Genomic DNA, 21,591 nt, shown 5'->3' with positions numbered 1-21,591 from the left:
CCCCTGTTTAACCGCCCTCCCTCCTCCGCAAGTTGCATAGCCTCCCCACCGAGACACCCAAGAACACAGGGTGGGAGGCTCCAGGCACCCAACCACTCCACCCCAGTGGACAGCCCAAGCAACAGAAGGCTGTCATTCAACAAGTTTTGAAGTGGCCTTTTCCTTCCCTCCTCCCACACCCCACCCGGGCTACCTTGTGAGTTATCTCCCTATTTTTATAATCAATTAATAAAGAATACATATTTTTTCAACAATAGTGACTTTATTTCCTTTGCAAGCAAGCTGTGATCGAAGGGGGGAGGGGGAGGGTGGGTGGCTTACAGGGAATTTAGAGGCAGCCAAGGGGGCGGGTTTTCATCAAGGAGAAACAAAACAGAAGTGTCACACAGTACTCTGGCCAGTCATGAAACTGGTTTTCAAAGCTTCTCCGATGAGCAGCACTTCCTGCTGTGCTCTTCTAACCGCTCTGCTGTCTGGCTGTGTGCATTCAGCGGCCAGGCAATTTGCCTCAAGCTCCCACCCCGCCATAAACGTCTCCCCCTTACTCTCACAGAAATTGTGGAACACACAGCAAGCAGCAATAACAATGGGCATATTGGTTTCGCTGAGGTCTGAGCGAGTCAGTAAACTGCGCCAGTGACCCTTTAAACGTCCAAATGCACACTCTACCACCATTCTGCACTTGCTCAGCCTATACTTGAACAGCTCCTTACTACTGTCCAGGGTGCCTGTGTACGGCTTCATGAGCCAGGACATTAAGGGGTAGGCTGTCCACAAGGATAACTATAGCATTTCAACATCCTCAACAGTTATTTTCTGGTCTGGGAAGCAAATCCCTTCCTGCAGCCATTTAAACAGACCAGAGTTCCTGAAGACGCGAGCGTCATGAACCTTTCCCGGCCATCCCACGTTGATGTTGGTGAAACGTCCCTTGTGATCCACCAGTGCTTGCAGCACCATTGAAAAGTACCCCTTGAGGTTTATGTACTGGCTGCCCTGGTGGTCCGGTCCCAATATAGGGATATGCGTTCCGTCTATAGCCCCACCACAGTTAGGGAATCCCATTGCAGCAAAGCCATCTACTATGACCTGCACATTTCCCAGAGTCACTATCTTTGATATCAGCAGCTCAATGATTGCGTTGGCTACTTTGCATCACAGCAACCCCCATAGTAGATTTGCCCACTCCAAATTGATTCCCGACTGACCGGTAGCTGTCTGGCATTGCAAGCTTCCACAGGGCTATTGCCACTCGCTTGTGAACTGTGAGGGCTGCTCTCTTCTTGGTATTCTTGTGCTTCAGGACAGGGGAAAGCAAGTTACAAAGTTCCATGAAAGTGCCCTTATGCATGCGAAAGTTTCAGAGCCACTGGGAATCACCCCAAACCTGCAACACTATGCGGTCCCACCAGTCTGTGCTTGTTTCCCGGGCCCAGAATTGGCGTTCCACGGCACGAGCCTGCCCCAGTAACACCATGATCTCCAAATTGCCAGGGACTGCAGTTTTAGAGAAATCTGTGTTCATGTCCTCATCACCACGCTGCCATCACCTCCTCGCCTGGTTTTTCAGGTGCTGGTTCTGCATAAACTGCATGATAATGCACGAGGTGTTTACAGTGGTCATAACTACTGCAGTGAGCTGAACGGCCTCCATGCTTGCCGTGCTATGGCGTCTGCTCAGGCAATCCAGGGAAAAGGGCGCGAAATGATTGTCTGCCATTGCTTTCACAGAGGGAGGGAGGGTTGACTGATGACATTTACCCATAACCACCCGCAACAAATTTTTGGCCCCTTCAGGCATTGGGAGCTCAGCCCAGAATTCCAATGGGCAGTGGGGACTCTGGGAACTGTGGGTGCATCCACAGTGCACCATTTGGAATGTCCACGCTTGCCACGGTACTGTGGACGCACACCGCCAAATTAATGTGCTTAGTGTGGACGCATGCACTCGACTTTTTACAATCTGTTCCCAAAAATCGACTTCTGTAAAATCAGAGTACTTTCGTAGTGTAGACATGGCCTTACTCTGAGTATGTTCCTTTCAAAACAGGGTTGAAGTACCTTGACCTGGCAGCATGAGGTACATTGTCCATGTTGTAGGGGTCAAACTCCAGAGCTGTCTGCCTCACACTATTTTTAACTAACTATACAAAAAACCTCTAAGCAATTCCAGAACGATGCTAATGTTTTTCAGACATGGAGTGGATAAGTCAAAGCTCATTTTCAGAGACTGATTTATAAGAACAGTAGTTAGTTCTGCTGCCAAATTGGAATCCATTTGAAAAATGTCTGAGGCACTACTCAAATTATTTGAAAAAGAAATACACCGGGGACCCTCGCTAGAACGCATGTCTATATAGCGCAAATTCACATAAAACGTGGTCGCGGCCATGGATCCCAAATTTAATTACTTTAATTGCAATTCATTTTAACGCGGTCCCCGCTATAACGCAGTACTGCGCATGGATCCCAAATCCTGCGTTCTAGAGGGGGTCCGGTGTAACTGTTTTAATGTTTACTACTTGTTAGGTTCATTTATGGAGCCACTCAGACAAATCTAGAAGATACAAGGAAATATAGATTTCCCTGACATTTGCTTCCTGGTCATCTTGGCGAGAACAAGGAACATAAATACGGAATGCTAGTGTTAGACAATGGAGGTGTTACTTACCCTATCATTTTAGCCAACAACATTCCATTTTGTAGACACCTAAATAATTCCACTACTCAACCACCACCTATATTATGAACAGCCACATTTGATATATTTATTTATATTTATATATATTTAAGTAGGGTACAGTAGCCCATTCAAACTGAAGGACTCACATCTGACATGCTCCTTACATCAGATATGACAGGAAGCAAAATTTCCAGATTGTCCCTTCATTACAACATCCCAAAGATGATGTCCTGCCACCTACTTCATTAGCACACAGAGTCAGTTTTTCTTTAACAAAAAAAAAAAAAAATTATATATATATAAATAACATTGGCATTGCATCAATAAGGTATTGATACCTTTAGCTTTGCTGTCCACCTCGTCTCCTGGCAAACCCAATCTTTTCTTCCCAAAATTGGGTCCCAGTGGTTTTAAGGTTGCCCTCTGTGATTTCTCACTCCGCTTGCTAGCAAACAGCATGGATGAGGACAATGATTCAGATGATGAAGGGACTGTATACTCTGCCAGTGTGTCAATGCTGCTTCCTGTTAGCCAGTTAAAAGAGTTTCTCCTACCTGTAAAAAGCAGAAATATGAAATATCAGTTTGTGACTTCATTTAAGTCAAAACATGCACAAAATTTCCTTCCAAAAAGGGCACAGTTCCCATATTTATAGTCCAATTATGGGGGGAAATCAGCATTCACATCTTGGTCCCCATAAGTACCCAGCCCGGGCAAGCCAATGATCCAACCAGTGGACCAAATTCAGTGATGAATCCTGGTCACTTGCCACTTGAGGCATGTTGCTCATAAGCAAAGAAGAAGAGTCCAATTATTATCTAACAAATGCTGCATTTTTGCACCTAAATAGAACAATAGGAAGTAAAATGTTCATCTGGGAGGCCAATCTTTTTAATTGGACATGAGGCTTAAAAAAATAAGAACAATCAATGCAAACTAAGTGTGTAGGGCTTACTATTCTGGAACTGGAACAAATTAGTAACATACAGTATATACTCATTCATAAGCCGAATATTTTTAGTAAAAAAGGGAAGCACCAGAGGAGGGGATCGGCTTATGAACAGGTATAGAGAGGGAGAGGTGGGACACAGCCCCTCCCCGCAACAGAGAGAGCAAGGAGAGGCAGCACAGCCGGCAGAGCCAGAAGGGAAAAGGCGGGGCCAGAGTCTCTCCACTTCTGGCCACGCTACTCTCCCCCCCGCCTCCGAAGCAGTTGCAGCTCCAGGGCTGGCAGGCTGCAGCCGTGCCGCTCGGCCCCGCCAACCAGAGCAGGCTGTGGCCGCGCCACCCGCTGGAGCACACTGTGGCCGTGCCGCCCAGCCCAGCCCGCTGGAACATGCTGCGGCCATGCTGCCCCGTCTGGCCCTCCCCAGATAAGGTGGGAAGGGATGGAATAGGGAGAGTGTGGGGGTCCTGGGCTAGGGTTGGGGGTCACGTGGGGGGGTGGTCACGGGGTTACTCCTCTGACCCCCCAGCTTCTCCCTCACAAAAAATTTCCCCACCAGTTGCTGTCCCGGCTCGTCAGGGTAAGCAGCTGGCACGCTGGGACACTTTGTGTACTTAATGACAGGTTTCAGAGTAGCAGCCATGTTAGTCTGTATTCGCAAAAAGAAAAGGAGTACTAGTGGCACCTTAGAGACTAACACATTTGTTAGTCTCTAAGGTGCCACTAGTACTCCTTTTCTTTTCGTTTACTTAGGTTTACCTTTGTGCCTGCAGACACTCGAGGTAAACAAACCATCTCAGCCTGCCAGCGGCTTATCCTGATGGTCCGGGAGCCAAAGTTTGCTGCCCCCTGAATTATAGGGTTGGCTTATGAATAGGTCATACATTTTTTTCCATTTTTACTTATCCATCGGGGGGAGGGGGGTCGGCGTATAAACGAACCAGCTTATGATCGAGTATATACAGTACTTCAATTTACAGCTGACCAGAGTGTTTAGATGTTTTCATAAAAATGATACACAAAGTATTACATTTACTTATATCTTTGCTTTTTAAAAAAAGCATATACAAAAGGAATAAGGAAAGTAGAATTGTTGCTTTGGGGAACAGGAGAGCTCCAGAACATGCTGATCTATACTTACTGACATTCTGTGTAGGTGTGAATTCGTACTGCTGTTGGGTAGCCCTCACTTGACCACCTAGTGACCCCAGAGTTGAAAGGGATCCTTCTTGTGACCGATTCCTCTTGGCACTTTGGGAAGCTTGAGTCTCCACAAACATTGGTGTGAGAACAGTACTTCGGTAACGCCAGTTAGAATCAATAGTGAAGTCCTATACATGCAAAAAGGTCTTAATAAGAGCACAGGGAATTGAAACTTTTTTCCACCATTGAGATAAAATGGCTAGTATGTAATACATCACTTTAAATTCAGTACTGACTGGTCTCCTTAACATACAGAACCATATGACAACTGTTCATATTTCAGTAACATTGCATGATCCTGGTTCAAATACAAAGCAGTCATTTAGTATCAATTCTGCTATTCTGCTGTAACAACACTAAAACCCCCAATTTGATTTTTTATTTATTCAGTTGTTATCTTTCCAAGCTATAGGTGCCCTTTTTATTTATTTAATTAGCACATAACACATAATCTAACAAAAGGATCTCTGACAATTAGCATACATCATATATAATTACCACTTGAGTTATAAGTAAGTTCTTACCTTCACTTTTTTAAAATAAAAGTTCACGTTAAAAATATGAAGTTATCCTCCCAAATTAAATATCAAACTCCTAAGAACTTGAATAACCCATGACTGCCTCAGCTGTTACTGATGTAGAACACAGCACACGTTCAACAGTCTTCTTCATTACTTCAGCTCTATTTAACTCCTACTAAGGTAATTGCTACATTGATAACTGGACACTGCTGCATAGGTCTATAGCATTACACAAATATTACAATTCACCTGAAATCTGCATTCAGAAAGTGGATGCTCAAACATTTTTCTGGAATAATCTGGGCTCTTGCTGGTCATTTCAAGCAGAAAATTCGTCACTAAACTCAAATATTGGGTTTCTATCTTGGTAGAGTATAAGGAATTTAACAAAGCCAACATACGATCGAGGGTATTTGTAGGTAACCTAGTTTCATCACTCCAAAAATTTCTAACAATCAATCTGTAAAGAGAGGAAAAACATACTTGGACACCTCTAAATGGGACACTATAGCCTTACGCAATGCTTGACTCAAAAAACTTCCTTTTTTTTTTTAAAACTAGTGAATAGCAAAAAATATATAAGGAGAATTAGGATTAGGACTATATTACCCCACTAATTTCTTTACCCCAACGATTCCACACTGGTTATGTTAATCATCTCATTTCCCACTCTCCACCCCCAATCTGTATTTCATCTAAATGATATTAAAAACTTTAGTAAGGTCACAAGGATTTTTATACTTCATAAATTGGAATTTTACTTATGATTATGAAATCATGTCCATGCAATCAAAAGAGAAATTGTGGGCACAGGTATATAAAACACACCTTTTTTCCTATTGTGCTTCATTATAAAAGTTAATGATGATACTATCTTCCAAAACTGGACTTAATTTCTTACGTCTTTATAGATCAAAAGTTTAGGTGCTGGCATAGGGACTGTGTTATATTAACATAGGATTAAGTCTAATATAAACTAAAGAGACTTACTGATTTAGGACTCCCATTGACTTAATAGGCTTTAGACCAAGCCCTTAACATTTTTTCACATTCTCACTATTTCAGCTAAATGTAGTGCAAGAGAATAGGATACAAACACTTCTTAAAATGTTAATCTTCTGTTAATTTTATACAGTAGAACCCCGTTTATCCAACCCTCCCTTAACCAGCTCTCTGCATTTACCTAACAACCAGGACTCCAGGGCCAGAAGTAGGTGATCTCTCCTGGGGCCACTAGATGGTGCTGCAGCATCGTATTTTCCCATTGTCCAGTTTATCCAGAGTTTTGATTATCTAATCTGGCCCCAATCCCAATTAAACCGGACAAACAAACAGGGTTCTACTATACTTTAAAAAGTTTATAATATTGTCTTTACTTTCCAAATTGATCATTGTTAGTGACATTGCATCAGCAGGTAGGACCAGAAGCAGCCAAAGCTGGGACTGCTGCACTGGGGTTGGGATAAAATGTAGCCCAGGCAGAGCCATCTCTCCCCCAGCATGCCCTGATCTCAGAAATGTGCAGTGGAGCGCCTGCCCAGTCTAGGGGCACTAGAACCCAGATGGTGCCTCCCTGCCTTTCCACCATGTGGCTTTGGGAGAGAACTGCAGAGAGAAGCCAGCCAGAGGCTCCACCTGGCAGGAGCAGAAGCAGAAGCAGCCAAAGCAGAGACTTCTGGACATTCTAGTCAAAACTGCAGAATGTTCTCAAACTTTCTCTGCCCTGTACTGATTAGCTCAAGCCCTTTCCGTGCCCCTCCATCCTCTTCACCTCAGCTTCACTCCATACCTGCCCATCTTACTCTCATCTCCCCTGCCCTGTCCCCCTCACCTCCCTTTCCTTTTCTTTCTACTACGAGTATCCCCTCCTAGCTAACGCCTCACTCCACAAAAATAATTGTGGAACTAACACGACTTTTGCCACCATCACATGTGTTCTACCCCTTCCCCCACCTTGTGTCTCTCTTGTCTATTTAGACTGTAAGCTCTTCAGGGCAGGGACCATCTCCGACTTTGTGTTTGTACAGTTTGTATAATGGAGGCCTATGCTTGATTGGCCCTTAGGCACTACCATAATAAGCATGATTAATAGTAATAATATTGCCCTAGCCTCTTCATGAAATGTAACTGGAAACTTTGAAATAGGGAAAGCTATGTCTTCCAATTAAGAAGGAAAAACAAGATAACCATCTCCAGAAACAAACATGAAATTTTTGAGCAAGGTGTCACTATTACGTTTACTGCTTAACATATCTTAATAGGCTAAAAACCCCTAAAAAAAAAAATCTGTTGTACAAAACAAAACAAAAACGCATTCAAGACTTAAGCATCTCAGCTGACCCATCACAATACTCGGTGTGCCGACTCACTGTAGTCCGGAGTTTTCATCCATCAGTCCCTGAAGTAGCATTTCTTTTGCTAGTTTGAACACTTCCTGAGATTCCTCCTCTGCTTGGCTTTCTGGGTCCCTGATATAAAATGAAAAAGAAAGAAAGTCTTATTGATTTCTCTCTCATGCAACTTGCAACAAAAGGAACAAACACGGGGAAAATAAACATAATGGCAGTGCACTTGGCTCATACATGCTATGTCTTCGCTGCCCCAAAACCATGATGGTTTGCTGTTTGTTTTAAAGAGAGATAACTAAAGCATGTTAGGAACCTCATGCAAACCCTCACAGAGACAAGGCTCTATACCAGTGGTCCCCAAACTGTGGGCCCCCCCCGGGGGACACAGAGGAATGTCCGGGGGGGTGCGGTGGGCCCAGGCCAGCCCCCCGAGGAGGGAGCGCCACCCAGGAATGCTTGGTCGAAAAGGGACTCTGGCGGCTCCCATCAACATTGTTGATTGGGCCGTTAAAAGTCCAGTCAGCAGCGCACCAGGGCTAAGGCAAGCTCCATACTTGTCCCCGCAGCTCCTAGGCGCAGGGATGTCCTGGGGGCTCTGAGTGTTTCCCCCGCCCCAAGCACCGGCTCTGCAGCTCCCATTGACCAGGAACTGCAGTGCAGAGCCCCCAGGCCTCTCCACCTAGGAGCCACAGAAACATGCCGGTTGCTTCTGGGGACCCATCCAAGGTGAGCGCTGCTTGGCCAGAGCCTACACCCAAACTCCCTCCCAGAGCCAGCACCCCCTCCCACACTCCAAACCTCTCTGCCCCAGCCCTGAGCCCCCTCCCCAACCCCAGAGCCTGCCCCCACACCCCAATCTCCTGCCCTGGCAGGTGAAAATGAGCAAGGTTGGGGGAGAGCGAGCGACAGAGTGGGGGTGAATGAAGTGAGCAGGGGTGGAACCTCTGAAGGGGCATGGCCTCAGAAGGGGTGTGGCAGGGGGCATGGCAAGGGTGTTCATTTTTCTGCAGTCAGAAAGTTGACAACCGTAGAGATACCGGTGGCTCCCTATCCTGCCCCAAACGCAGCTTCTTCTCCCCGATCCTGCCCCACCCCTGTTCCCCCAGAGGGAAGGGGGTCACGACTGAAATAGTTTGGGGACCCCTGCTCTATAGCTTTTATTGCAACGTAGTTAGGAGGGATCAAACTCAAGTGGGAGGTATAGCATTGACTTTGCCTAGTCATTGGTTCAGGCATGTGTCCTGGCTCACTTCGTGCCTCTGACCAAGGGGATAAAGGGCAGAGCAGACAGACCCTCGCTTCACTTTCTTCTTTACCGTAAATAAGAGAAGATCCAAAGCAGAGGAGGAAGATGGGTAGTGAAATACAGATAGGGACCATTCACCTCCAGGAACTTCCAGTTACAGGTCAGTAACTTCCTCCTCTTCTTCTTCAAGTGAAGGTCCCTGTTATTCCACTGTAGTGACTGACAAGAAGTACCTGGAGAATGGTGCAAGTATATAGACAGTAGAACTGAGGGGAGGACTGCCGGCCCAAAGGAGGTATCAGCAGAGGAGTCCTGCACCAGGGCATGATGTCTCGCAAATACGTAAACAGAGCCCCACATGGACTCTTTACAGATATCAAGGAGGGGCGCCTCCTGAAGTGATGCCATAGTCATTGCTTGTGCTCTTGTGGAATGACTTCTTATCCGCTGGCAGGGAAGAAGGTTTGACAGCTGACAGCAGAGTAGAATACAGCCAGAGATCCATTTGGAGAGTCTCTGGGTGGAGATGGCGTGCCCCCCAATTCTTTCTGCTACAGCAACAAACAGTTGCAGGACTTCCTGATAGGTTTTGTTATTTGCAGGTAAAAGGCCAAGCCCCCACTGAACACTGAGGGAGTGGAATCTTCATTCCTCTGCAGATGCATGTGGTTTTGGAAAGAACACAGGTGAGTGAATCGATTGGTTAAGGTAAAATTCTAAAACTGCTCTGACTGAATTTGGGGTGTAGATGCAAAGAAACCTAATCCTTATGGAATATTGCCCCAGGCTCGCCAACCTTTTAGCTGAGGAGATGGCTATAAGGAAAGTGACCTTCATGGAAAGAAGAGACTGGAGCAAAAACCAAAGGGGGGCTTTGTGAGTGCTGAGAGAACAAGGCCCAGGTCCCACTGGGAGCAGGCTTCTTATAGATGGGAAGGCTGTGATTAGGCCTTTCCAGAATCTGGTGATTAGTGGGTGTGAGAAGACAGAGTAGCCTTGAGAAGGTGAACGGTATGCACTAACTGCTAACAAGTGGACTCGCAAGGAGCTGATGGACAGGCCTGAAGTCTTCAGAAAAAGGATATACACTCCAAAATGAGGAACATCTGCTGTTTCTGGGAGAATGGTCCTTTGATGTGCCCAAGAAGAAAAGCACCTCCATTTAGCTAAGTAACATCTTTCAGTGGAGTCCTTTCTACTATTAGAAGGGATGTCTTGCATGGCTACAAAGCATGAACATTCTAAGGATAATGCCCATCCAAATACCAAGCCCTGAGGTGTAATGTACACAGATCGAGTGCTTGATCTTGCCATTCCACCGAGTCAGGAGCCTGGGAAACACTGGGAGGATGATTGGTAGTAGGGATGACATGCATAGGCAGATGGGAAACCAAAACTGTCTGGGCCAGCAGGGGGTGATCAGGATGACCCATGCCCTGTCCTGCTGGATTCTGTGTAGAACTTGTGGAAGGAGTGATAGCGGAGGGCAGGCATAGCTGAGCTGGCCTGACTGAGGAAGTAGAGCATTGCCGAGGGAGAGATACTTAGGGCTCCTCTGGAGCAATATGTGATGTATTTCATGTTCATCTGAGAGGCAAACAGATCCCTGGTTGGGGTGCCTCACTGAGCAAAATATTACACAGTACCAAGTTGTGGTGCTCCCATTCATGGTTGACTGCAAAATGTCTGCTGAGGGAGTCTGCAAGCACATTTTGCTTCCCCAGAAGGTAAGCTGCTGATAGGGTGATTTGACTGCTGACACCAGTTCCACAGGCTAACTACTTCTGCACACAGGGGGACAGATCTCACTCTTCCCTCCTTGTTGACATAGAAGACAATTGTAATGTTGTCTCACATTATAAGGACATAGTGAGCGTGGATGTATGGAAGAAAGGACTCATATCCCTTCTGGACAGCTTGGAACTCCTGGGCTCTCAAGATGTCCAGGTAGCTTGTGCTTTGTGGCTGTTCATGTGGCCTCCCCAACTGAACAAGAATGCATCTGTAATAATGGTCCTGTTTGGTGAGGAAGGGAGAAAAGAGAAGCGCACACATACCTGACTAGGATTTATCCACAACAGCAGGGATATGTAGCAGGGATAGTTGAAATGGCTGTTGGAGGATAGTTTTATTCTGCGTATGTGACAGGTGACAAACTCCGTTCAGTGGTCAACTCCCTCATTTGTGATATTATCTTTTGGGAAATGGAGGGACGTGCTGGAGCAGGAAATTCCAGATCCAGGAGAGCAAAAATGTCTTGTGGAACAGCAAAGGATCAGATCTCCCTGATGTGAGAGGGGTTCTACTTATCCAAGCTGTTGGAGCCAGAGAAGATTGTGTAACTGCTGATGAAGCTGGTGCTGTGGACAAGCAAAGCTGATGATTGGTCTTTGTCAGTGCTGGCGGATCTCAGGGTTTGGGAGGTGCCAAGAATGATGTAGCCCTATGCTTATATGAGCTTTCTTGTCATGCCCTCAGGGACTAAGGACACAATAAGTCCTCACAGGCCAAACTGATGGGTTTTGCTCAGAGTTGAATCTGACTTCCCTGAAGTGGATTTAGAGAAAGAAAGACTTAGTCTCATGCTTATGAGTAGGGCCCTACCAAATTCATGGCCCTGAAAAACACATCATGGACCAAGAAATCTGGTCTCCCCCTCCTGAGTGAAATCTGGTCTTTTGTGTTCTTTTACCCTATACTATACAGATTTCACAGGGGAGACCAGCATTTCTCAAATTGGGGGTCCTGACCCAAAAGGGAGTTGCAGGGGGGGGAGGGGTCACAAGGTTCTTTTAGGGGGGTTGCAGATTGCCACCTTTACTTCTGCGCTGCCTTCAGATCTGGGCAGCTGGAAAGCGGTGGCTGTTAGCCAGGCATCAGCTCTGAAGGCAGCGCCCGCCAGCAGCAGCGCAGAAGTAAGGATGGCAATACCATACTATGCCATTCTAACTTCTGCGCTGCTGCCTTCAGAGCTGGACGGCCAGAGAGTGGCAGCTGCTGACTGAGGGCCCAGCTCTGCAGGCAGCAGCTCAGAAGTAAGGGTGGCAATATCATACTAACTTCTGCACTGCTGCTGGCAGCGGCTCTGGCTTCAGAGCTGGGCTCTCAGCCAGCAGCCACCACTCTTCCAGCTACCCACCTCTGAAGGCAGTGCAGAAGTAAGGTTAGAAGTACCGCAACCCCCCCACAATAACCTTGCAACCCTACAGCTCCTTCATGGGTCAGGACCCCTACAATTACAACATTGTGAAATTTCAGATTTAAATAGCTAAAATCATGGTATGTATTATGTTAAAAATCCTATCACCGTGAAATTGACTAAAATGGACAGTGAATTTGGTAGGGGCTTCCTCAATTCCTGACAAGATCCCACTGGGGCATCTGTGGGGCTAGACGCTCCTACACCAGAGTTGGACTTCGCACCAGGAGACACATCGCTTCCTGAATCAGGCCAATGTTCAGGGATGGTTCCCTGACCTGAGTTCGACTGAGGTGTTTCTAGAGATAAAGTTCCCGCCCTTCTTGGGTAAGGCTTAGGAATTATCGGTGGATACTGCAACTCACCGCGATGCAGGCTTCCCCAAGGCATACAGATAGTCATCACTGATCAAAAAGGATTGCGGGCAGCAAGTGCAGAATATGAAGCTTGGAGACCTGGGCATAGTCCAGTACTTGAACAGGGAAGGGTTCCTCCAAAGAGACTAAATTTAACACTAAGAAATCTATAAAACACTAAAAACTGTACAAGCTATTAAAACCATTTACAACACTAAATCTAAATCTTATCTTGTAGGACAAAACCAAAACTACAGACACTGGAGGTTCCAACCCAGATCAGGCAGAGGTGAGAAGGAACTAGAGAGATGGTTCCCTGTCCTTTATCCCCTCCATCAGAGGCCGGAGGTGAGCCAGGGTGCATGCACAGACCAATGGATGCTACTTTCAAATTCTCTGGCTCCGGGTGCATGGGTAGACCCACAGTGGAATACAACAGGGACCATCACTAGAAGAAGTACACAATTATCATCCCCATTTAACAGACAGGGAAATGAAGATAAAAAGGTTTAAGTGAGTTTTCCAAGCCTCAGGAAGGGAAGTAGAACTCAAAGGTTTCTGCTCCCAGTGCTGTGATAACACCATCACCTCACTTTTTACATAAGGAAAGTAACTATTCAGATCACTTTTATATAATTGCTCTTACCCAGTTGGAAGACACTACTTGAAACTGAATCCATACCTGTAGTTATCATAAATCCACATCAGGATGTCATACATGCGCTCCCGACATACTGGAGAAGGGTGAGAGATGAACCCTGTTACTCCAGGAAGAAGTTCTCTTAGTTCTAGTGGTTTCAGCTTAGGCAACATTTTGTATACGATATCCAAACACACCCTCTGCCTTTCATCATCTCTACAGGAGATAAAAAGCAACTGCATTGGTTTCATTATTCTATTTACAGTTACACATACAGCTGACCATTAAAGTAATATTTAGCCATTTCATATTGCATAAAAATGTTTTTAGTTACTATTTCTGTGTTTACCTGAAGAAAAAAAAAAAAAAAATCTGTCGAACCAAACTGAATACACATTAAGGGTGAAATCCTGGCCCCATTGAAGTTAATGGGAGTTTTGCCACTGATCTCAGTAGGGCCAGGATTTCACCATATGGCTAAGGAAAAAAGCTACAGCAAGCATACTTTTCAACTTGAATAAGAGAAGTAGAAAAAACCTGCCAGATTTTCTAATCTACATTTGCTCAAAGAAGAGAACAAGGCTCTCAAGAAAAAAAACTGGAAATGTAAACGCATGTGGAATGTAAAAACTTGCATCACTACTAGAAAAAGACAACGCTGCAAAATTCAGACTATGTTCCCAGGTTGCCAAGATGATCATGCACTGGTCATGTGCCCACTTACCTGTGACTCATGACTTGGATGAAATCTTTACTCTTTAATTGTAAGTAGAGATCAGTTATTTCCTCTGCACGGTACATCACCACCTCCAGACAGTATGTTTTCAGAACACCATGAAGTTTTGGTATCAAGAAGAATACTGCATTCATAAACCTTTACATGATAAGGAGCCCACAAAGCAAAAAATAAGAAGTTATATTCTATTACAGTGGTGCCCAAACTTTTCCTGCTGTGTCCCCCATTACAAGTAATTGAATCTGTCCACACACCTCTCCATTACTGCACACTTGGCTCAGCAGAGGAGCCTGGGCTGAGGGTAGAGCTGGGGACTGAACTGGGTATGGGGGAGGAAAGAGAATGAGGGCAGAGCTGCAGCTGGAGTGGAGTTGTAGCTGGGAGCAGAGCTGGTCTGGGCGGTGGTCTCTCCCTGCCCTCCATGGAGTCTGGTGCAGGCCCTGCCCTGAACGTTCTTCTGCACCCCTCTAAGGGGGTGAGCCCCACAGTTTGGGGACCACTGTTCTATTAGATAATGATTTTTCTATATACAGGGTATCATATCTCACTATACCTGTCAGCAAGAGGTGGAAAGTTCTTTGCTACTTTATTTAAGCACACAATAAACTTGTCCTCTTTGGTGCTTTGATGTTGTTTTAACTGTTTTATGACACAGTCATAAACTGGACCCTCAAATATCTGAAAGACCAGAAACATTTTATCATTAAACAAATGCCAACACCAGAAACTCAGGAACACTCAAATTATGTAACAGTACTATTACACGGGGGATATTTTTAGTTACAGTGAAACTTCACTGGCTTAATCTTGACATTTATGACAGTTCACAGCAGTAGTACAACATGCCTGGATGAAATACAACTAGTCTGCTTTAACAGAGCTGCTGTCTAACAATTTATAAGTTTCTATTAACTGTGCAGAGACCAACAGCTTAAATACAGAAAGAAAAAAATCACACGATATTCCTATTTCAAACACTAAATAATTCCTGATGGTGTGTGGCAGGTTTCCAGTAAAATACTATACAATAATACTATAAAAAGCCATTTTCTATTAAATTAATGTTATCTGCAAAGAAATACAAGGTACACACAGAATATTAACCACCACCACACCTGCTTACTCATTCAAAATGACAGATCTTTCCTTTAAAAAAAAAAAGAGGAATGGATAAGACTGAAAATGAGAAGAGTGCAAGGGTTCAACAATATTCATCATGCACCCTAGAGAATGAGAAAGGATGAACAAAATGGAATGTACTGGACAGGGAAGACAGCTACATACCTGCTTTACAGGAGTGCCACAATTACAGTCCAAGAGCAGCAGCTGAGAAAGCATTTTCATTCTAAGTCCCTATTTTCAGGTTCCTAGAAATCTTCTATCAAATAGAGCCCTGAGAATTCTTAACTTTAACATTTTATTCACCTTCCCTCATATTTGAAAAATTTCTTTCTATTTGTCAGTCCCACTGGCAGAAAAGAGGTGAACACAACTCCCCCAGATCCATTCACTGTCACGGTCAAGACAAAAGGTTCATAAGAATTGAGGCAAAGCGTGCCCAGCCTGTGCTAATCTCGTCTTGAATTCTGATTCTCCTGTGATAGCATCTTCTGCTATTGCCGAACTTCTGGGGAGGCCTCATTAAATTTAATGTTCTCTCATTTTGAAGCTAGAATTGGGTATTCAGTTTAGATTTATAGATATAACAGTCTTTAATACAATAATGATAAAAGACACAATGTAACACACTCACATTTTCCTTCTCAGCCATGTATCGAAGAATAAGTCCCAGCACTTCTGCTGCAGCTGCATAAACTTCCTTATATCTTATTAAGGACATGTTATTGGCCAAAGCCTGAAAGTACCTAACATACAAAGGAAATCAGCTGTGGTCCATTCACCCTAGTATTTGATGTTCCATGAAAATCAGACATCTAAGAACCTCTAAAAATATTCTTTGCCCGTCTCCATTTCATGCATCCACATTCAGAGTCTTAACTGCAGTCTTTGTGGTGCTATTACACTAACACCCCATATCCATGAAGGTTTCAGATGGTAACAACACTTCCCCTTTGAATTTTTGGGTACAATGGGATCTGGAGTGCCACAAATACCTGTTTCGCCACTCTTGACTCCACTGGGTGCCAAAGAGCTCAACAACTGTAAAAGCAGGAGTCACAATAGTGCCCAGTGCAGATATATCTACGCTCCCGCCAATTCACCTCCTAAAGCAAGGAACAGCTGCGGAGTTAGCTGGAGCAACTTGCTCGACATAGGAGTTTAGGGGTGGTGGTGGGGCCAGAGAGACAAGAAGCTCCAAGAGGTGAGCATTCCAAATCCCACCCTCCATGCTGCCAACATCCTTCTTGGTCAGCTTATTGTAAGGTTTCTAATAAAAAATTAACTCCCCAAATAGACATGCTTCTCACCTCACGCTGTCTATTTCACACTTTGGGTCATAGGGAGACAAGTTGTTAGCAAGAACAATACCTAACAACTGAATTCCCACTGAGTTGTCCTTTGTATTAGGATCTCCACCAGAAAATTGTTCGAATATTAACCTGCAGCACAAGGATGTACAAAAAATGTATATATATGCATGTGACATAGTACATGCTAAAGACAGTACAAATCTGGTGAAAGTGACCGTGGCTACATGAACAATACTTTATTGGGAATGCATATAGTATAAAATATTTGCAAATTCCCAGAAATTATCCCCCCCACAAAACTTTCATCCTTTGATTTCTGTGTTTACCCTCAATGACTGAACATCACCAGCTGCTAACTCAATGGTGCAAAAACAGACAAAAAAATCCTCTCAGTAGTTTCTCCTGCCTTCTGCTCTCTCACTGCATACAGCCCATTGTAATTCTTATCTATCCAGGATTCTTAGCAGCATGAGTTGTGTGCGTTGCTGCCTCTGCAATTTTGGTGTCGACAACAGACAGAAATGTAGGTGAATTTACCACAAAGGGAGAGAGCAGCTGGCTAAAGCAGTAAGAGGATTTGTTTTTAAAAAATAGTTAGTTGGTCAAAAAGCCACTAAAATCCATGTACAATCCTGGATTGAGCGACTGTTAGCAGGAAGCATTACCACTTGAAGACTTACAGATGCCTCACTACTGCCTGTGAAAGGACCAGATCCTCAGACCACCTGCAAGTTGTTTGTGTTACAGGTTGAAAACCACCGGGCTAACCCTTTCACCTCTGCAGAGCTCAGTTCACATTTTCCCTACATTCTTTTTATACTGAGAAATACTACCTGTACGGTATGGAGAGACAATCCTTCCAGCACTCCACAACTGTCTTTATAATTTCCAAGTTGTGTCGGAACACTGCTCTTTTCTGGTGAAATACATTCTTCATCAAGAATTCAAGTAATCTGTTAGCCAGTATCTCATCTTTAATATTCCCCTAACATGAAACAAAAAGCAACATGGTAATTCTATATAAAACAATATTTTTGTTCATAATCTGAATGCATAGAACGTTTTCATTCTCCACTGGTTTAATGTTTAAAATATAACTCTGAATTCTCAAGTTAGCTAACACAATGTTGACTATGAGTTTGCAATAAGTGTACAGAAGGAAAAGGCATGTTCAGCAGTATAAGTTTGTAGGGAAGTCAAGCTCAGAATTCACCAGAACTTTGTTAGCTTTACGTAGGAGAGCCCTGGCAGCTTGTTATGAAAACAGGTGAAAGTCCATACTTTGAACTATAGCAGTTGGGCCAACTAACCCACCATCAGTGCAGTATCCCTCATACAACTAATGAAACTGTTCCATGCAAATTAGCTGTAGAGTAATGGTGGTGATGTATGATATCACAATGGTCTAGGACTATTGGCATGGAAAAGATACCATCCAATTTTTATATTCTCAGTGTAACAGACCCCTGAATCCCAGTGATGATTGAATGTGGTGATATTCTGAATAAAAAGTGCTCTGAACCATGCTAGAGACTGTTTCCATTGCTTCACACTGACTCAAAAGACATTCTAGCCTTCACAGTGATACAGAGTAACTATCCTGGCATCTTATTACAATTAGCAAACTGAGCATCCAAAAGGCACTAGTAAGTTATACCGGTACTGATAAGTCTTTTGGGGAAGGGAAGTATGAAGGTGGCACTAACTTTTACCATCGGTCTAAAAAATATTACAAGACGACATGACAGGGCGTAGATTTTTGAGTTCATTAATGTATTTCTCAGGTAGGTTGTGAACTTGTGCATTCTACCACTTGAGGTGTCCATTAGTGGACCAATAAGAAAGAACCTGGAGGATCCCAGGCTCAATAAGTTACTTACAGTGTTGCCAGAGACATTGATTTAATTAATGAACTAAACTTGCTTCTTATGAAGATGATCTAGTTATTTACAGTGGTTAATGATTAAAGCAGCACTGAGGAAAGATCGATAAAATAATATCATCCCATTAAAATAGGGAAAAAACAAATTAAAAATTACTTAGACAAGCTAGATGTCTTCAAGTCATCAGGGTCTGATGAAATGCATCCTAGAATACTCAAGGACCTGACTGAGGAGATATCTGAGCCACTAGCAATTATCTTCAAAAAGTCATGGAAGATGGGATCGATTCCAGAAGACTGGAAAAGGGCAAATATAGTGCCAATCTATAAAAAGGGGAATAAGATAACCTGGGGAATTACAGACCAGTCATCCTAATGTTGCCGGCACCCAGTGCCAGGGGCGAGCAACAGTGGTGGGGGGGGGTTTGCTACCCGGTGTGCTTCACCCAATAATTACAACGGGGTGGAGAAGCAGAAAAGTTTATTTGAAGCTTCAAAAAGGTACAGGGAGATTAGAATCTCAAATCCTGTACACAGAGCAGGAAGTTACACAGGCTTTTATACATTTTTTTTTAGCATATTTATTCAATAGCAAGCTGCCCTAAGTATTTATATAGCCAGCCAATCCAGTTACCAGCTAGTTCCCTTGTTTTTTGTATTATTTGTTAAACTATACATAAAGCTGCTTTATTTAGCATTGTTTTTTTATATTTGCCCTGTTTGGCCTTGTTTAGTTTTAGGCAGTCTGGCTCTGCAACATATTGTTGCAGATTCTCAGCATAACTGCTGAGAGTGCCTCCAGGCGGGGGGGCCAAGGACACTTGGGCCTAGTGCGCATAACTGCTGTGAGTGCCTCCAGGCGGGGGGGTGGGGGGGGGGAGGGGGCCAAGGACACTTGGACCTAGTGCGAGGGGGCTTCATCGACACTCGTGGTCTTTCATTCCCTCGAGTTATCTAGTGGCCATGCCCCAGTGTCCCCAACACTAACTTCAGTATCCGGAAAGATAATGGAGCAAATAATTAAGCAATCAATTTGCAAACACCTAGAAGATAATAAGGTGATAAGTAACTGTCAGCATGGATTTGTCAAGAACAAATCACGTCAAACCAACCTAATAGCTTTTTTTGAAAGGGTAACAAGCCTTGAGGATGGGGGGAAGCAGTAGATGTGGCATATCTTAACTTTAGCAAGGCTTTTGATACTGTCTCGCATGACCTTCTCATAAATAAACTAGGGAAATACAACCTAGATTGAGCTACTATAAGATGGGTACATAAAACCAGTTGGAAAACCATTCCCAGAGAGTAGTTTTCAGTGGTTCACAGTCAAGCTGGAAGGGCATATCAAGTGGGGTCTCGCAGGGTTCAGTTCTGTTCAATATCTTCATTAACTATTTTGATAATGGCATAGAGAGTATACTTATAAACTTTGCAGATGATACCAAGCTGGGAGGGGTTGCAAGAGCTTTGAAGCATAGGATTAAAATTCAAAATGATCTGGCCAAACTGGAGAAACTGTCTGAAGTAAATAAGATGACATTCAATAAGGACAAATGCAAAGTACTCCACTTAGGAAGGAACAATCAGTTGCACACATACAAAATGGGAAATGACTGCCTGAGGAGGAGTACTATGGACAGGGATCTGGGGATCATAGTGGATCACAAGCTAAATAAGAGTCAACAGTGTAACAAAAAAAAGTTGCAAAAACAACTGTTGCAAAAAAAGCAAACATCATTCTGTGATGTATTAGCAGGAATGTTGTAAGCAAGACATGAGAAGTAATTCTTTTGCTCTACTCTGTGCTGATTAGGCCTCACCTGGAGTATTGTGTCCGGTTCTGGATGACACATTTTGGGAAAGATGTGGATGAAATGGAAAGAGTCCAGAGAAGAGCAACAAAAATTATTAAAGGTCTAGAAAACATGACCTATGAGAGGAGATTGAAAAAAAATTGGGTTTGTTTAGTCTCAAGAAGAGAAAACTGAGGGTGGACACAATAACCGTTTTCAAGTATATAAAAGGTTGTTTTAAGCAGGAGGAAGAAAAATTGTTCTCTTTAGCCTCTGAGGATAGGACAAGAAGCAATGGGCTTAAATTGCAGCAAGGGTGGTTTACGTTGGACATTAGGAAAAACTTCCTAACTTTCAAGGTAGGTAAGCACTGAAATAAATTGCCTAGCGAGGTTGTGGAATCTCCATCATTGGAGATTTTTAAGAGGTTAGACGAACACCTTTCAGGGATGGTCTAGTCTACATAATACTTAGTCCTGCCTTGAGGGCAGGGGACTGGATTAGATGAGCTCTCAAGATCCCTTCCAGTCCTATAACTCTAGGATTCTGTGATTATATGAACATAATTTTAAAAACTCATTACAAAACTATCACCAGAGTACAGTAGATTCCACTTAATAGCCACCCAGATATTAACAACTTCCAGTTCGTAGCAACATTTTGCTGGGAATCAATTCCATTCCATTTACTTTAATGTTAAAGGGATTCAGATATTGGCAATGGCAATGCCGCTTATTAAACATTTTTTGGAAGAGGAACCACCTGCAGGCAGGTTTGTGGGGCTGCAACCAGGGAAAAAAGTGCAGGGATGTGCCTTGCCTAGCTGCAGACCTGAAAACCTGCCTCTGGCCAGTGCTCAACCCATTCTAGGGCTTCCTTCTGGGGCTGCAGCACCAGAAACCTGCCCGTGCATAGGGACCATACAGGAGGTAAGGGACTGCAGGCTCGGAGGGAAGGGAAGGCTGAAACTTGCAACCTGGAGCTTCACAGTATCTCTCCCTGTGCTCCCCAGGCTGCTCCCTGCTTCATGATTTCATGCAGAGAAGAAAGTGCTAGGACACGCTGAATCCTGATTCCCAGAAAATGGAGAAAGAGGTGCAGTGCAGCCCTTTGGGCTCCCAGCACCACTGCTCCCCACAGAAAACCCCAGCATTGGGAAGAAAAGCCCTTTCCTCACTGCTGCCCTGCCCACAGGCAGGTTGCAAGGCTACAGCCAAGGAAGGCATGTCCCAGCTGTTCCTTCCCTGGCTCCTGCCCCACAAACCTGCTTCTGCTTATTAGCAACTGCTGGATAATAGCAACTTTTTACTGGCAACCGATGGGTTGCAAGCGAAGTCTACTGTAATTAAACGTGTTCCACATTTCCTTACTTTGGGAGCAGCTATACTAGTCCAGGAAAGCAGAGTAACTACTATCTCCACCACCATGTAATGAATTCCTTCTCCTCCATTATCCCTAGAAACAACAAGCTGCAGTAAAGGACCAAGCCATTGCCTTGCATAAGGTCGGAAAACCTAGAAGAAATAAAGAACAGTTATCTATACAAACCTACTATGCAAGAAGCATTTATGCATCACATTGTTACAGGCATAGTTATTTTTTACAT

General features: G+C 44.1%; 1 protein-coding gene across 1 annotated transcript in view; it reads right to left on the bottom strand.

The window, feature by feature from the left end:
- Nucleotides 1–21,591, bottom strand: part of PRKDC (protein kinase, DNA-activated, catalytic subunit) — a 161,058-nt gene that overhangs the window by 57,952 nt on the left and 81,515 nt on the right. The window contains exons 49-59 of the mRNA XM_074944407.1: nucleotides 21,356–21,499; nucleotides 17,144–17,295; nucleotides 16,308–16,439; nucleotides 15,632–15,743; nucleotides 14,432–14,556; nucleotides 13,867–14,016; nucleotides 13,185–13,358; nucleotides 7,723–7,821; nucleotides 5,603–5,813; nucleotides 4,771–4,960; nucleotides 3,022–3,237 (exon numbers count right to left, since the gene is read on the bottom strand). Of these exons, the coding sequence (XP_074800508.1) occupies nucleotides 3,022–3,237; nucleotides 4,771–4,960; nucleotides 5,603–5,813; nucleotides 7,723–7,821; nucleotides 13,185–13,358; nucleotides 13,867–14,016; nucleotides 14,432–14,556; nucleotides 15,632–15,743; nucleotides 16,308–16,439; nucleotides 17,144–17,295; nucleotides 21,356–21,499 (1,705 nt within the window). The remainder of the gene's footprint in view (nucleotides 1–3,021; nucleotides 3,238–4,770; nucleotides 4,961–5,602; nucleotides 5,814–7,722; nucleotides 7,822–13,184; nucleotides 13,359–13,866; nucleotides 14,017–14,431; nucleotides 14,557–15,631; nucleotides 15,744–16,307; nucleotides 16,440–17,143; nucleotides 17,296–21,355; nucleotides 21,500–21,591) is intronic.

The sequence above is a fragment of the Natator depressus genome, chromosome 2, assembly GCF_965152275.1.
Source record: "Natator depressus isolate rNatDep1 chromosome 2, rNatDep2.hap1, whole genome shotgun sequence".
In the NCBI taxonomy this organism is placed as follows: domain Eukaryota; kingdom Metazoa; phylum Chordata; order Testudines; family Cheloniidae; genus Natator; species Natator depressus.
Note: the sequence above shows the minus strand (reverse complement) of the source record. Positions and strands in the feature narration are given on the sequence as shown.